The 15,893-nt window shown below is 39.7% G+C and overlaps 1 protein-coding gene across 1 annotated transcript in view; it reads left to right on the top strand.

Moving 5' to 3' along the window:
- Nucleotides 1-14,024: 14,024 nt before the first annotated feature.
- Nucleotides 14,025-15,893, top strand: part of Runx2 (RUNX family transcription factor 2) — a 113,713-nt gene continuing 111,844 nt past the window's right edge. Inside the window, exon 1 of the mRNA XM_010617811.2 lies at nt 14,025-14,085. Coding sequence (XP_010616113.1) covers nt 14,025-14,085 — 61 coding nt within the window. The remainder of the gene's footprint in view (nt 14,086-15,893) is intronic.

Raw genomic sequence — 15,893 nt, forward strand, 5'->3', positions numbered from 1 at the left:
TCCCACTGGAAGTTGAGAGAAGTGCTCGCCTCCAAAGTGCATTTCCTCCTCTCTTCACTTTCTTCCTATTCCTTTTCTTTCTTTCTCTTTCCCTCTTTCTTTCTTGTCTCCTCCTTGTCCTTTCTTTCCCTTCTTCTTCCTGCCAACGAAGTGGTGGCTTGTGATAGAACATCTCTAGTTCCAGTAATTCATAACCAGGAGGAGAGGTAGTAATGCACTGTCACCTGGAATTTGCCTGTCCCTTACAAGATTTAGATAAAAAGGCTCAAATCTCTATGCCTGCCTTGTGCGAAGTCTGGTGCCCTCTCTGAGACTCTTTCAGAGTCTCAGGAGTGTAGTCTTGGAGTCATCTCTAGGTCTGACTTCCTGAGTCCACTTAAAATAGGACGGTCCCCACTGTGGCACATAGCTGAGCTTCCTACCTGAGAATTGAAGTTTTTTTAAAAATTGTGCCTGTGCTGAACACGTACAGACTTTTTGTCATTATTTTCTAAACAGTGCAGAATAACAACTATTCAAGTAGAATTTACATTATATTTGATATTTAACTAATCTATAGATGATTTAAAGTGTATGGGAGAGTATATATAGGTTATATTCAAATAATAGTCTATTTTATTTCATAAAATTTACACCTATAAATGTTGGTACCACAAGGGTCCTGAAACAAATCCCCCAGAGGTTATGGAGGGACGGTGGCATATTCTTTTATTTCAACCTCTGCATCAGTTTACATTTGGGACCCATTTACTCCCCTTCAGTTCTATTATTTAAAATGCCAGTTTTGGGCTGGGGATTTAGCTCAGTGGTTCTGCCATCCACCTTGCAAATACAAGGTCCCAAGTTTGATCCCTGGTACAAAAACAACAACAACAAAAATCAGTTTCATAACAACTGTATGTGGTGAGCTCTTCTGAAGGTAAGGAGAAATTAAGCAGAATTACAGTGTAGCAACACAAGCAATTTAAAACTGAATCTAGTCCCTGTTTTTAAAATGTCTTCAGCTGTATTTAATGTGCGCACTTTAATTTGAAATTCGTTTTACTCAGAAAGACAAATTGCTGGATTGATAAGAGGGATGGGAAGACATTATGATAAAGTAGATATAATAAAACAGTAATGTAGAATCTAGGTGATGAGGATAAGGGGATATGCTATACAAAATCTTTCAGCTTTGTGGATTGTTTGAAATTTTTTATAATAAAGCAGAGAAACCCTGCCAAAGTTTTCATTCATTTCTAATGAAAAGCAGTTTAGCTTTCTTTATTGTGTTATCTCCTGTTAACCATACTTTTTCTGGGGAGAGGGTTACTGATGATTGAACGTAGGACCTTTGTACTGACTTATGTTCCCAGCTTTATTTTTCTTTAGAGACAAGATCTCACTAAGTCATTAAGTTGCCCAGGCTGGACTTGAACTTGTGATCCTCCTGCCTCACTTCCCAGAGTGTTGGGATTACAAGTGTGTGCCATTCTTGTTATCCACTGATCTAAGTTGCCTAGCATATCCTCCTAAACCAGGCTTCTTTAAAATCAAAAATCATCTTACAGACAGCGACATCCTCTTTAATGCATCTAGCAACACCTTGTGCGTAGAGATAAGGAAAACATGGTGACACTGTGTTGTGCAGGACAATAAGCAGAGGATACGAGGACTAAAGCAGCTGGCTGAGGTCCTGGCTCTCTCGCTAACTGTGTGACCCTAGATTAGCTGTGTAGCTTCTCTGACTCCATTTCCAAGTTTCCTAATGTGAAAAGAAGTATGATTTTTAAACCATGCCCACCTCACAGCGTTGCTGTAAGAATTAAATTGGATAATGCAGGCTTTTAAAACTATAACCAGTAATTGAATAATGGGATAATGAAAAGAGGGCAGAACCTGTTTATGCGCTGGGCTGGGGACTGACTGGCAGGGTCCCTGCCTCTCTGGCTAATGAGCACCAGGCCCTGGAATGCCACATGGTTTCCTAATCTAGAAGCTCAGCCTGGCCCAAGGCCTTCCTCACCCTCCACGCAGCACAGTCCCTTCAGATAATTCTGGCTCTTCTTCCTGTGGTACCTGTTTGGCACAAAGCAAGCTCATCTGTCCTTGTCTATCCACACCATGATCACAGGGGCACCCAGCCTCTTCATCTTCAGCTTTTGGTCTTGTGCCTTAGTATCTAGCAGTTACTTCTGGTGTATCAAGAAAAATCCCATTTAAGCTGGGTACAGTGGCATATGCCTATGATCCCAGCTCCTCAGGAGGCTGAGGCAGGAGGATCTCAAGTTTGAGGGCAGCCTGGACAACTTAGAAATATCTAGTCTCAAAATAAAATACATGAATGGCTGGGAATATAGTTCAGTGGTAGAGTACCACTGAGATCAATCCTCAGTAGCCCCCCCCAAAAAAAGAAAGAAGAAGATGAAAGATATGTCCCATTCAACATCCTGTCATACTATAAGAAAAAAAATACAGAGCACCAGAGGAATGCTGATTAATTGTGCTCTTAGAACACATAATGGTCTTTCACTATGATATTATTCATCTGTCTCTCTGAAATTTTCTTCACCCATTGGCTTTTTGACCACTTAATTTTCTGAAAATAATTTAAACATCTCTCATCCTGTTTTAAAGTGTTTAGTTCCTTAATTGAAGCTAATATAAATGGAAATATAAAAAGCAATTATCCCCTTAGCAAGTGGCAAATTTCTGCAAATTGTTATATATGAAGCTTAGAATTGTGAAAATCATACATATATCACAGCTGCGTTATGAAACATCAGTCAGTATCAGGATGTTTTCTAGTCTTTTACACTAACATTGAAACAAAAGAATACACAACTGACAAAACATCTACTGTGCATTCTCATGTTTAAATGGTCATAATGAGCCTTGAAACAGTTATGGTTAAACATGTGTTAATATTTTCTTCTTTTTCTTCCCACTTGTGGTGTCAGGATAGCACTTAAGAAGTTTCAGCGTTTGGAGCATCTCAGATTTTGAATGTTTGGGTTAGGCCTTCTCTGCCTGTAGGGCCATCTTGGTGGGAACGAAGTGGCTTTGGCTTGCATTTCTCTCATGACTAATGATGGTAAGCATCTTTTCATATGCTTATTGGTCATTTGTAATTCTCTTTGGAGAAATGTCTATTCGGATCCTTTGCCCATGTTTAGAGAGGGTTCTTGGCTTTCAGACAGTGTCAGCCGATAGAGAGATGGAGGGCTAGAGAACAGGTGGAGGGGGCAGCTGGAGAACTCACGAGGCTTCAGGGAGCCGTGTTGCCTCTGTGGCTCCATATTTACTCGGAACAACTCTTCCTTCTGTGGTCCCCAAATCTTCAGGGTGGTCTCGCCATGCTTCTGCCTTGTAGGTGGCCTGGTCTTGTTGTTTCTGCAGCCCCAGCTTGGGAACAATTCCAGGTGTTGCTACCTCTGGGCTGCCTCATAAACCCTGCTGACGACTCTGCTTTCCCATAGCCTGTAAATACCTTTTCTAAATTCCCTATGTTAAAAAAAAAAATACCTGGAAATATTTTTGTTTTCTTCACTGGACTTGACTGGTAAAACATCTACTGTGCATTATCATGCCTAAGTGGTTGCAAAGGACGACATTCCCAGTGTAATGCAGATTTTGACCTAAAAATTAATCTATGTATCTTTCTTCCAGGTATATTTAGTGCAAGCTAAATACCCTAGGGTTCACTCACTTAGAAAATACATGGAAAAGATCATCAGTCATAAATTTTACAGTACTTCTTTTTGTCCTACTTCTATCCCACTTTTGCCACAAAATAGTATTTAGTGCTATGTTTTTAGGCTGTAAGTATTCAAGTAACTATTTTTGACTATTTCTCAGCAGAAAAATGGGCACGTGAATTGAAATTACTATTTGTCAAGCTTCCTAGGCCCATAGATCTTTTAAAATACTTCTGGTTTGATTATGATTATTATTATTGTTATTGTTACCACTCTAGTATATAATAAATGAAAACAGCATAACTATGTTATGATTTTTCATAAGTAATTACTAAATATAAATGTTGATCCTTTTTTGAAGAATGCATCTTTTAAAGAAAGTTGAATGAAGGGGAGCTCCTGGTGCCTTGATAAGCAGGAGCTCTCTGTGGCTGCCAGTAGATATGTTTATGCCCCAGGCAATGTGTAATAGTAGAGGGTAGCCTTTCTTTTGGGAAATAGGAAAAGGGAAATGTGAAGGCAGAAATTGAGAACCACAACCAAGTACACAGGCAGATCGCTTTTAGGAGGGAGTGTATGTAATTTCGATGATTTGGGAATCAATTCTTTTATATATCTACCCATCCTCCCAGTTGAGGTTGCTTAGGCTCTACTTCCTGTATATCTAACATTTCTCACAAGCTATTAGTTTCATTTACCTTTCTTATTTGTTCCTTGACAGAATGATTTTTTTTGTGTGGCAGTGGTTGCTGGAGAGTGAACCCAGGGATGCTGTAGCTCTGGGTTCCAGCCTTAGCTCCTGTTAAATGTTTTGAGACAGTGTCTCACTAAGTGGCCCAGGCTGGCCTCAAACTTGCAACTCTCTGCCTTAGCCTTTTGAGTAGCAGGGATTTCAGGTGTGCACCACTGAAGCAACCTCAATGGTGTGTGTGTGTGTGTGTGTGTGTGTGTGTGTATTTACTGGAGGCTGAGTCCAGGGTCTTTGCAATAAACTACATTCCCAGTCATTTAAAAAAAAATTTTGAGAGAGTCTTGCTAAAAACTCTGAGTGCATTCTCAGAGTACCAGGAATACAAGTGCAGGTATGTGCCACCACACCCAGCTCAGAATGAATATTTTTAAACAATATAGCAAACTACTTTATACCTGGTTGGAAGACCACCATTGTAGAACAAATGCTGAGATATTGATCCCTGAGCCCTTTGGACACCAGCAGGGACTGGGGTGGCTGGAGGTACCCTTCCTTGTCTCTAAGCAAAGTATTACATATGAAGTTTGATCTTTTTTCTTTGCATATCAGAGCAAGGGCAGATACTTAGGTACAGAGCTGCTGAATCACGGAGCATATACAGTCTGAATTTTACTAGAAAATGCCTATTATCCCAAGTCCTTTTCTCTAATTCACATTCCCAATAAAATGCAAGTTCCTGTTGTCCCACATCCTCACCAATATTTGAAAATTTCTCTAAAGCCAAAGAATTTAAGAATGTGAAATTTTCTACTTTAGGAGGATAGGAAATTCAGGTCTAAGGAAAATTTTCATATGTTATGTGTTTGGTGACTCATTTTAATGAACATTTATTGGCCCTCACTAGGCACTATGCTAAGCGTTGAAGATGAATGATGATTAAGATCAGTCTCTGTCCTCAGGAACCTTATACTGTACATGGGAGACATGGATGTGAACAGAGAATTTAGGTGATGGGTGTGATTGTGGAGGTAAATGCAAGTTGCCATAGCATTGATGAAGGAGAGAGAGAAAAAAAAATGTGACTGAGTTTGGGGTAAATGGTATTAGGAGATGTACAAGGTGAAAGTTTTCATAAGATATATTTGCTTTTAAATTTGCATCTCTGCTTTTAAACTCAGGGCCAGGGATTTCAGTGGTTCTGCTGCATGCCTTGCAAGCTCAAGGACCCTCATCCCCGGTACAAAAAAGAAAGACAGGTGGAGGCTGGTTTGTTAGGGTCTGGGGATTTAGCTCTGTGGTTCTGCCGCCTGCCTCTCCTTTTAAACCCTATACTCTTGGTTCTGTGACAGCAACTTTAAAAGAATGGGTGGTCATGAAGGGATTTGTTTTAGATGATGAATTTTAAACAAAGCAGCAACATGATGGAAATGGTATTTTAAAAAGAGAATGTTAATGGCAATATGGAAGACGGATTGGGCCTGGGGTGAGCCTGAACAGAGGTAGGGAGACAGGGCAGGAAGGAGTCAGTTGCTGTTGAGAGCCAATGTGGTAAAGACCTGAACTTAAAGCAGTGACAATGAGATGGAAGAAAACAGATATGAATGATCTTCAGGAAATAGAAACAAAAAGATTAGGTGACAGACTAGAATTGGAAAATAATGGAGAAAATTATAATAGATAAGGATCAAACACTATAGACCAGGTCATATGCTGGCCGAGGCTACTTCCTAAGGTTACCATGCAAAGCAGCTCCAAAGGACCCTATTCACACTGTGCATATATACGAAATATAGTAGAAATGGTGTTTTCTGGACTTCTTCAAGATGTGGTTCCAGATTACCTGTGAACCAAGCAAATATAGTTCCTCCCAGGATAGAATTCACAATGATACCATATCACAGTGTTGCTATTAACCAAGACAGAGAAAGAATGAGAACTGTGTAGCAGGCCTTGGGAACACAAATGTTGCCTTTCGTCTTTCTGTCTACCTGAAACAATTAGTTGGACTCTTTAGACACACTGACCTCAAGGGGTTTGTGGAATCTTCAGTCCTCACATCTGTAACATAGTAGCCTAGAGTCTTCTTCCATGTTTTGTAGTGAATTAGTTAAATAGGTTTTCCAGTGTGTGTCCAATTTCTTAGTTCTCCCCACCCTTCCAAGTTGTGCTAAGGAGAACTGCAGTTTATACATACTCTTGTTGCTTTGCTTCTGGAAGGAAATTCAAAGGGAAGGACCAAGTTTATGACTAAAAAAAAGAGTACACTCTCCAAACCAGAAGTTCAGAAAATTGAGCAATCCATATTAAAATTATCAAGGCCACATAAATTTTCCACATAACAGAACAATTTCAAGGATGAAGTGAATGAATGAAAACTAATTTATTTTTCTTTTCATACATGTCTAATAAAAATGACTGATGGATTGTTTAGACTTTAATCTGTTTAGATGTATGCCCTCCCTTTTTTTTTTCAGTGACAAGTGAAAAGCAACTTTCTAACTATTTTTCTTCCAGTTTTTGTATTTTTAACACTGACAGTAAGAAACATTCTATAGAAAGTTTGGCTTTGAACTTGAACATTTTTGCCAGATCTTTGCCTAGAAGGAATTGTTTTTTTTTATGGTAGTGTTTGTAAATGCTAGCAAAACAAAGATGTAAATTGAAAGGCTTTCAATTTTCAAGGCTGACTCTAAAATGTTATGTTTCCTATGTATCATAGTTCTAGCAACTCTTCTTATTAATTTATTTTTCACATCCCCAGTTTTATCACAGATGTCTTTGGAAAATGGTGTTTGTTTCTGCATGAGTCAATACCAATAGTATGAGAGAAGCCATGATTCAACTGTAAATGACGATGTGTAACAAATTGTAGCACCTCTACCAACGTGTGTATGTATGGTTATGTGTATGTGCATGGCTATGGCAATATGGTTATGGCAATACCCATAGCAATTCCCTTCAGTTAAGATAAACACCAGTGCAGCCAGGTAAAGACAAAAGACTGTATTCATGAAAATGCTGGGTGCAGCTCACATTTGGAGCAGTAAACTTTAAGCTGAGTAAATCAGTGAAGTTCTGGAACATTCCATTCAGCCCAATTTACCTTACGATTTCTTACTGGAAAATAATGAGGAGAATATCACCCAGTAGGATTTTAAATTTGTTGCTTAAATATGTAGATATAAACCTGTCTTGGACATTGAGTACAAGTGTTCACAAAAACTCACTGAGATGCTTTTGTGTATTTGAAGAGGAGAATAAGTTTGATTTTAAGACGTGAAAAATCTCTAATTTAAAAAGCCAAAGAATCAACATATCCTCATTAAGATGATAATTTGGTCTCCAAAAACTATAGTAAGTTAGGAGACAGAAATAAATGTACTCTCTGGTAGAGATGTGAATTGACAGAAAAAGAACTATCTGGACAGGGGAAAGAATACTATCAGCCAAGTAAACTTTTTCTTTTTTAATGTCTTTTTTTTCCTATTTTTTTTCCATTTTGGTGAAAATTATTTTATAATAGGATCAGCAGGTATTACCTTTTAAAAATTCTTGGAAAGATTTGATAATGGAATTCATTTCATTTATCAAGAGAAGAATCTAATTAATTTAACAGCAAAGAAATACAGAAATGAAAAATAACAGGCCCTAAGTGGACTGCGTTTGCAAACATATTTAAATACAACTGAAAATAGCTTTAAAATGAATGAAAATAATAAAGAAGGCATATTTTCTGCCTTTAAAAAATTACCTAAAAATAAGGTGATCTGTATATTTGTTGCCAAAGAGTGATAACCAGGTAAACATTGTGTGCGCACGTGTGTTTGTGTACACAATTGCTTTTATACAGTTATACAGGGAAGGTCAAACTCTTCTGTTATATTTACTGATAGCTCAGCTAGGTACTGACTGCTTAAAAATGGTACTGTATTTATGTTTAGTAAAACATTAAAAAGACAGCGAAGAAACAGGAAGGTCAGAAATCCTTCCTGTCTGATTTAGGTACCAACAAAGCAAGGACTGAGTCAGGACTAGAATGAAATGAGTGAGACTTGTCCTGGGTGCTAAATTTAAGGAAGTTCCAAATCTTACTTTTCAAGATAATATTTTAATGCAATTTGTTTTTTTCTTTTCTTCTTTCGGTGGTTCTAGGATTCAAATCCAGGGAGCTCTGAGCATCATCCCAGCCCTTTTTGAAAATTTTTATTCTGAGGCAGGGTCTTGTTGAGTAGCTCTGATTTCCCTCAAACTTGTGATCTCCTGCCTCTGCCTTCCAGGTAGCTGGGATTATAAATGTGTGCTACTGAGTCAGCTTTAATGCAATATTCCCCAAAATCAAATTGAATACCAAAATCCATGATAAGCAAAGTATCCATATTTTAAATGAATGGGGCAGCTGACCGTGCAAGCACATGGCTCTTCTGACTTGTCTGAGTATGGACTATACCCAGGGAAATTTCCATTCTACGCTCCTTTTCAGATCAAGGAGAGTGATGGGCTGTGCTACAGGGGCAAGGACTAGGAGCACAGCTTCAAGAAGCAGCCTGTGTATTCTCCCTCTTGTAATTGTGCAAAAGGTGGGAGTCATGGTACCAAAGCCCTCTGTGACTCAGGTACAAGCAGCCTAGTCAATTATATTTCTCCTTGCATTATTATATTTTCTTCTAGACAACTTGGTACCTTTAATGTACTAACACATTTTTTTCACTTTAACTTAGTAGTTTTTAAGAATACTTCAAAGATCTTTATATTTCTTTAGAAGCAATAATTTAACAAGTCTGTAAATGCTGTTATTTTAAATTCTTCTACTGGTGATTTGAGACACATGTATTATATTGAAAGCTGGGAGAAAGTTGGCAATACTGAATCTATATATCTTATTTAATCAAGTGTTTTCAGTTTTATTTTATCCAAAGACGTAGCATTAGTCTCTCGCTTCAAGTAAAACAATGCAGAAATTATCTAGACCTTCTTTTCTTCTTTTCTTGGTGGTAGCATTTTGTTTTTCTGATCCTTCAGGATATTTATCCTCCTGTAATGGCCAGGGCTTTTAATCAGGTCTAGGTACAGAGAAGTTCTGGTAGTTTTGTGCATAATTTTATGTATACTTTGATTGATATGTGGACTGTGGCATTTCATGGAAGATATTAGGAGGACGCTAGACAAAAATACTGACAAATTTTATCCTGTGCTTTAAAATATCTCTTATTTTCTCTCCACATTTTCATTTCTTGATGATATATCTCCTCTAAACTGGGTGTGGTGGTGCACGCCTGTAATCTCAGCATTTTGGGAGGCTGAGGCAGGAGGAACACAAGTTCAAACCCTATGTAAGCAACTTGAAATCCTGTCTCAACATACAAAAATAAAAAGGGTTTAGGATGTAGCTCAGTGCAGAGGCCCTTGATTCAATCCCTATTACCACACACACACACACACACACACACACACACAGGATATATCTTCTAAGTATATACTTATATCTATCAGGTAGAGAGAAATCATTTTACAGCTATGAAGTTGTAAATGCTCATCTCTTTAAATTTTTATTAGTACTTGTTTGCAGTACACAATAACTACATTCATCATGGGAAGTTCGTACATGTACATAACACATCTTAATTATTTTTATGTCCCCTTTCTTTCCCCTCCTTCCCACCTTTTTCATCTCTTGGTTCCCTAAAAGATCTAAATCCCTGTTTCTTACTGCCTTTTATTTTGCTCTTTAATTTATTTATATTTTGGCTTTCTCATATAAGAGAAACCATGCAATATTTAAGCTTGTGTGTCTGATTCATTTCACTGAACATTACAGTTTTAAGATGTACCCATTTTCCTACAGATGTCTCAAATTTATCCTCCTTTATGGCTGAGTAGTACTCCATTGTGCATAAATACACAGTTTCTTTATTCATCAGTTGATGGACATATATTGCTGCTTCCAATATTGAACAGCTGTTATGAATTTTGCTGCTATAAACATTGGTATACATGTATTACTGTAGTATGAATGTCTTTAGCTCTTCTAGGAGGATACCTAGAAGGATAAAATGCTGGTCATAGAATCTGTAGTTTTAGTTTTTGAGAAATCTCCTTTCTGACTTCCAAATTGGTTGTACTAGTTATAGTCCCACCCACAATGTTGAAGTCTTCCTTTTCCTCTGCAGTTTCACCACCACTCATTATTGTTTGGGGAATGCACATCTACTCATGTCTCAAATGGAGAGAGCCAAAGTGGCAGCCAATGTGAATAAGAACAATCCAAGGGCCAGAAGATGGAAGCTTAGCCTAGCAGCCTGGGTGCGATGAAGAGAGAGATCACACAGTAATTTGAAAAAGGATTTTAATATACAGTTATCGACTCTAATGGAGGATTTGAGTGTTAAGGAATTGGTTAAAGAGAGAAGCAAAGAGGGCCCCAAGGAGTATAGAGGGCAAGAGCATCCACTCTCCTTAGGACTGACACAGAGCAGACAAGAGAGACTTTCCCCTCCCTACCCAGGATCAAAACACTCAGAATGGTGACCTATATCTGGCCTCCCCTAGGATTCACTAATAGAACCAATTTGGACTCTTGCTATTCACTTATTTTCCTGTTCTATCTTTCCTACCTCTCTAGTCTGAAATTCAAATTTCTTACACTGAGCAAATGTTGACTTTTGTGCTTTATTAGATGGACCCATAGTGTTATGATTTGTACCTTCTACCCTGATGTCATGGTAGGGGTACAGGACAGGTGGTTGAGGCCATCACTCCAAAGTCTGAAGTTAATGAAACTGAAACCTTTGGCAATGGGATTAGAATTGCTCGACACTTTCTTTGATGTGCTGAAGGTAAAATAAGAGCAATTTGATAAAGAATGAGTGAATTGTTACAGGAAATCTTTAATTTTAGGGTCTTCTTACATGTTTCACCACAGACCTCTGTAAATTTTTTATACAGCATTCTACTGCTGTTCAAAGATCATTGCTACTGCCACAGGCCAATTGCCAACACCAAAATACCAAGGGGCTGATGTGGGAAAATTAGTTTTATTTCTCTGACTGCTGGGCAATGAAGTAGATTCTTTTAGAAATTATATTCGTCTCTTCAGGTAACTAGGATGTCATTTAGTAAGTTGGTCCTTTAGCACAACAAAGCATACTTTTTTGAGTTGCCACTCTATAAATGTGGTTCCAAAAGATCACATGACAAGCCTCACTGTTTTTATGACACCATGGTACTTTCTTACAAGTTACTGGACATGGCCCATGGGAACGTTAACCAGAACAACAAGGAAAGATTTATGATGTCAAGTCCTCTACTACAAACATTTCATCTCTTGTTACAGCAATGCAAATTATTATGAGCCCATTGACAATGCGAAAAATTTATAGCACCATAATACATGAGACAGTATTTAGCTATACAAATATTAAAATGGAAAAAATATGTCAGCAAGCCTTGGGATCACTTAAGTTATTAAGCTAACTGTCTTAAAAATGTATATAGAACTTCTGAACATATATACCAGAAAATTCTTGGTATGCTCATTTGTGTTTCATGCATAATCATCTATAAAACAGATGGGACAAATCTAGTACAGGCTCATCTATTTTTCCATGTTCAGACTACCTGAGAGTTTCGCACTCTTCTCTCATCTGTGGAGTTAATATGATCCCACCACAGAAAATGATGACATAATATGGACTCACTCATTCTTTTCATTCTTTCATGGCACATCCAAAAATCATTAAGTGAAAAATTAGTTTAATTAATTAACATTCGATGCAGAGAAGAATAAGTGATCATTTTTTTTTAAAGATCGAATCAGCCTCCACCCCAACATCCTCTGTCACTTCTGCTCTTCCTGCAATCTCATCCCACTACATTCCTGGTTGCCTTTCACTTTAGGGCAGGGACTAGCAAACTATTTCTATAAAACCAGATAGAAAAGATTTTAGGCTTTGTGGGCCATAACAACTTTGTCACAACTACAAAACCCTGCTGTTTGGGGCAGCTATAAACAATCCACACACATGAACATAGTGGCGTTCCAATAAAACCTTTTTGTAGATACTGGAATTTGCAGTTAGTATCACTTTCATGTGTCATAAATATTAGTGTTTTATTTTTTTCCTAGCTGTTTTAAAATGCAAACATCATTTTTAGCTTGTGGGCTAAAGGAATAGGCATTAGGCCAGAGTTAGTCCATGGGCTGTGTATGAGGACTTCTTCAAGGGCTAATCTTCCCTCAAGCACAGTGCTAAGGAAAAGTCTCCAATGATGATTCTGCTTATAGAGTTGTCCCACAAGACACTTTCAGAGCTTAGGGGTCATCAGTGTGTTTATAATTTTTATTGATTGTACCACTTTATTGCTTGGCTCATTGAAAACTATTTTAATTAAGAGATTTATCATACACACACACACAGGCAAGTTAGAACAGAAAACCATAATGAAAGAAAGCTGAACTCTGTTCTCAGTTTGGGAGCACAGGTTTTCTGACTGGATAAGTAGCTTCATGGCTTTGCATCACATTCTCTGTCTGGAATGTCTGAATTGCCAGGTGTTGTTACTGGACAGTTATATTGAATATTAAAGGACACGGAGGGGAAAATTATGTTTATATCTTGCTAGATAGCCATGTTTTCAAGAAAAAAATGTATGTTCTTCTTTATGCTATAACGTATAACTGAAAAGATGAGTATTTCAGAAGAGGAATTTAGCTGGTGATTTGTTCCAGACATTTTGATGTAGAAGAAAATCTAAACTCGAGGATAAGTTTATAGCTCACTATAGCACAGACTATGCACATGCAAAGCCTCATGATTTCCCTATGTGCCTGCCGTTAGTTACCAGGCGTGGACTGAGGGGTCTGTAAAAATGTTTTCCTCTTTAAGTACAACACACAGAGCCAAGACATCATCAATTCCAGGCCCAGGCCGTTCCAGCTGAAAGTGTGAATGTTAGGCAAGAGGATATTTTTGAAAATCCACCGTGCCAGATACCTGTAACGTTGTCAGGGTATTCAGTGGAAAATTTCATTTCCACATTATAAATAACTGTAGGATATTTTAAGGCATCCAAAACTAGTAACCTCTAAGAACTGCTTATACTAGTTCCACTGAAATACTTAATGGAGGGAGGATGCTGAGGAAGGCAATAAAGCTGAATTACCGGATATGATTAATTAAAATAAATAATCTCACCATTGATGGAATTGCCCTTAAAACCCCTAACCACTGAGGCCTTCATATTTCACTGTACACTAAGTGAAACAAGACAAAAAAACAAACAAAAGAAACACTGCTGGACAAGAAAAGTCCCCAAAATGATTTTTTTAGATTCAAAGGGCCCTAGGATTAAAAAAAAAAAAAAAAGCCCTTCTGGGAGCCCATATTTGAAATATTGACTGTCAAGGCCCTCAAATTTCCGGGAGTTCCCTGTTCCGTGAACTTCTTGGGAGGAGGTCGAACTCCAGAGAAGGTGTAATAGCACCTACCAAGGAATCTCTACCATCCTGCGACCACAGAAATAATAATCCATTTCCTGTAACCCCTGCCCTGCTTTGCAGTCCCCACACATTTAAACAAACAAGCCAGACATCTCTGTTAGACAGTGGAACAACGCGCCACAACAAATAAAACTGCCAGGCTAAGCTGGGGCAGGCATGAATGCAAGTTGTGGAACTGGGAGGTCGGTGGGTGTGCGAATGTGAGAGCGCTCGGGGGCTGTGTAAGACAGGAGAGTCATGGATGCAGTCTCTCTTTTGCTTTTTGAGGGGGAAGCCCGACTTCCCTTTCTGACTGGGGCGCCTGTCCCTGGGAACTTGTGCACACAATGAGACTTGGCGGTACCCAAGGTTAGAGCTCTCCCCTGTGACCGAAAAGATAATTAAAAGTCGCAGGCGCAACACAGAGCCTCTCCCTGAGCCCTACGAAGCTCCAGTAGTGGATTCCTCAATCCTGGGGTTGAGCGGAGTAGGTTAGGGAGGGCGCCCGGCAGCGGGAGGTACCTAGGGTCTTCTCTGTGTCACCGAGTGAAGGTAGCAGGCGGAAGGGGAAAGCCCTGGGCAAGGCAAGGAGGCTTCTGTGCTTGGGGGATCTGAGGGAGAGGTGGAACGCCAGGGAAAAGTGGGAGAGGGGAAGACGCTCGGGGCAGGCGTGGAGCTGGGCTTGTAGAAAGGAAGGTGGAAGAAAAAGATTGCAAAAGAAGCAGGAGGGAGTAGGGAGCTCCTCTCCTCCTCAGACTGGAGAGAGCCCCTAGAGACCCCAACCTACCCCCACTGGGTGCCCCGAGCGTCTCTGGTCTCGCGACCAAGTTCCCCAAGTTCAGCAGCCGAGGCCATTGGGTTCTGCACCGGAACCCGGGTCCCTTGCTCTCGGGGCGTCCAGGCCCCAAAGGGTGCAGACGAGCACCTTCCGGGGGCGGGAGCCGCCTGCTGAGCCATAAAAAATCCCATTAAAGAGTAGGTGAAGAGCTTTAAATAGGGTCACAGGAAGTGAGCGATGCCCCAGACACCTGCCTCCCCAAATTCCCCAGGGGCAGGAACTTGAGTTTTTATTTTCTTGCATAAAATCACGTCTGGCGGTGTCAGCCAGCCATTAGGAATCCTTGGGACTTCGTGGCAGAGGATGAGGATACTTTTCTTCGAGCATTTTGTCAGGCTCTGGAAGGTTTAAAGGGTTTTATAAGAAGCTAGAGACATAGAGGTGCCCAGAGAAGGCGCACGGCCTGTGCCTGTCTCGGGGTGCCGAGGGGGCCCCCAGTTTTGAGCGCGCCTGCGGGGCGGCTGGTCCTGGAGGAGCAGTCTGGGGCTGGTCCGAGACACTCACGTGCTGCTGATTCTCATCAGCGTAATGATTGCCTTTGCTAGAGTCGGGTCTATATAAACCGCAAAAACCTAATCATTAGAAATTCCAGCCTCCAAAAACCACATTTTAGGTAAAAAAAAAAAAAAAAACCCAAAAAACAAAACAAAAAAACCCCCTGCCATTTTATCCCCCCCCCCGCGCTCCTTCATTCTCTGGACCGCAACCTTTTGGGGGATCCCCAAATCGCTTTTTAAACCCACACTGGTAAATAAATACATAAATAGCCATCGAAACATTTGAAATTTAAAATTTTTATTTTATTTTTTATCCCACCCCACCCGGGGAGCGGCAAGAAAGTGAAGACATTAGACTTAGTCTAAGATGCAGGCTAGACTTAATAAAAGATTGAGATTCAGAAAACTGCTATCCCCCAAACCCCAGCAAGGGCTTCACAATTTATTTTAATGACCAAGCTGAACAGTTTTCCAGTTCTTTAAAAAAACTAATCCTTGTTCTCTAGGAATGACAAGAATGAATACACAAGAAAAAATAAGTGTCCAGCCATCCGCTTGAGTTTCTAAAAACTATTTTGACAAGTCTCCTCCCCACCCCTCACGCACACCTCGGGATCCCCCTCCCCATTTTTTGGTGTCACCTAAGGCAATAAGCCCCGAATCCTGCAAAATCTCTCCCCCGGAGCCACTACGCAGGGTGGGGTGGGTGGGGGAG

The sequence above is a fragment of the Fukomys damarensis genome, unplaced genomic scaffold (assembly GCF_012274545.1).
Source record: "Fukomys damarensis isolate Sample0158 unplaced genomic scaffold, DMR_v1.0_HiC HiC_scaffold_20, whole genome shotgun sequence".
Classification (NCBI taxonomy): Eukaryota; Metazoa; Chordata; class Mammalia; order Rodentia; family Bathyergidae; genus Fukomys; species Fukomys damarensis.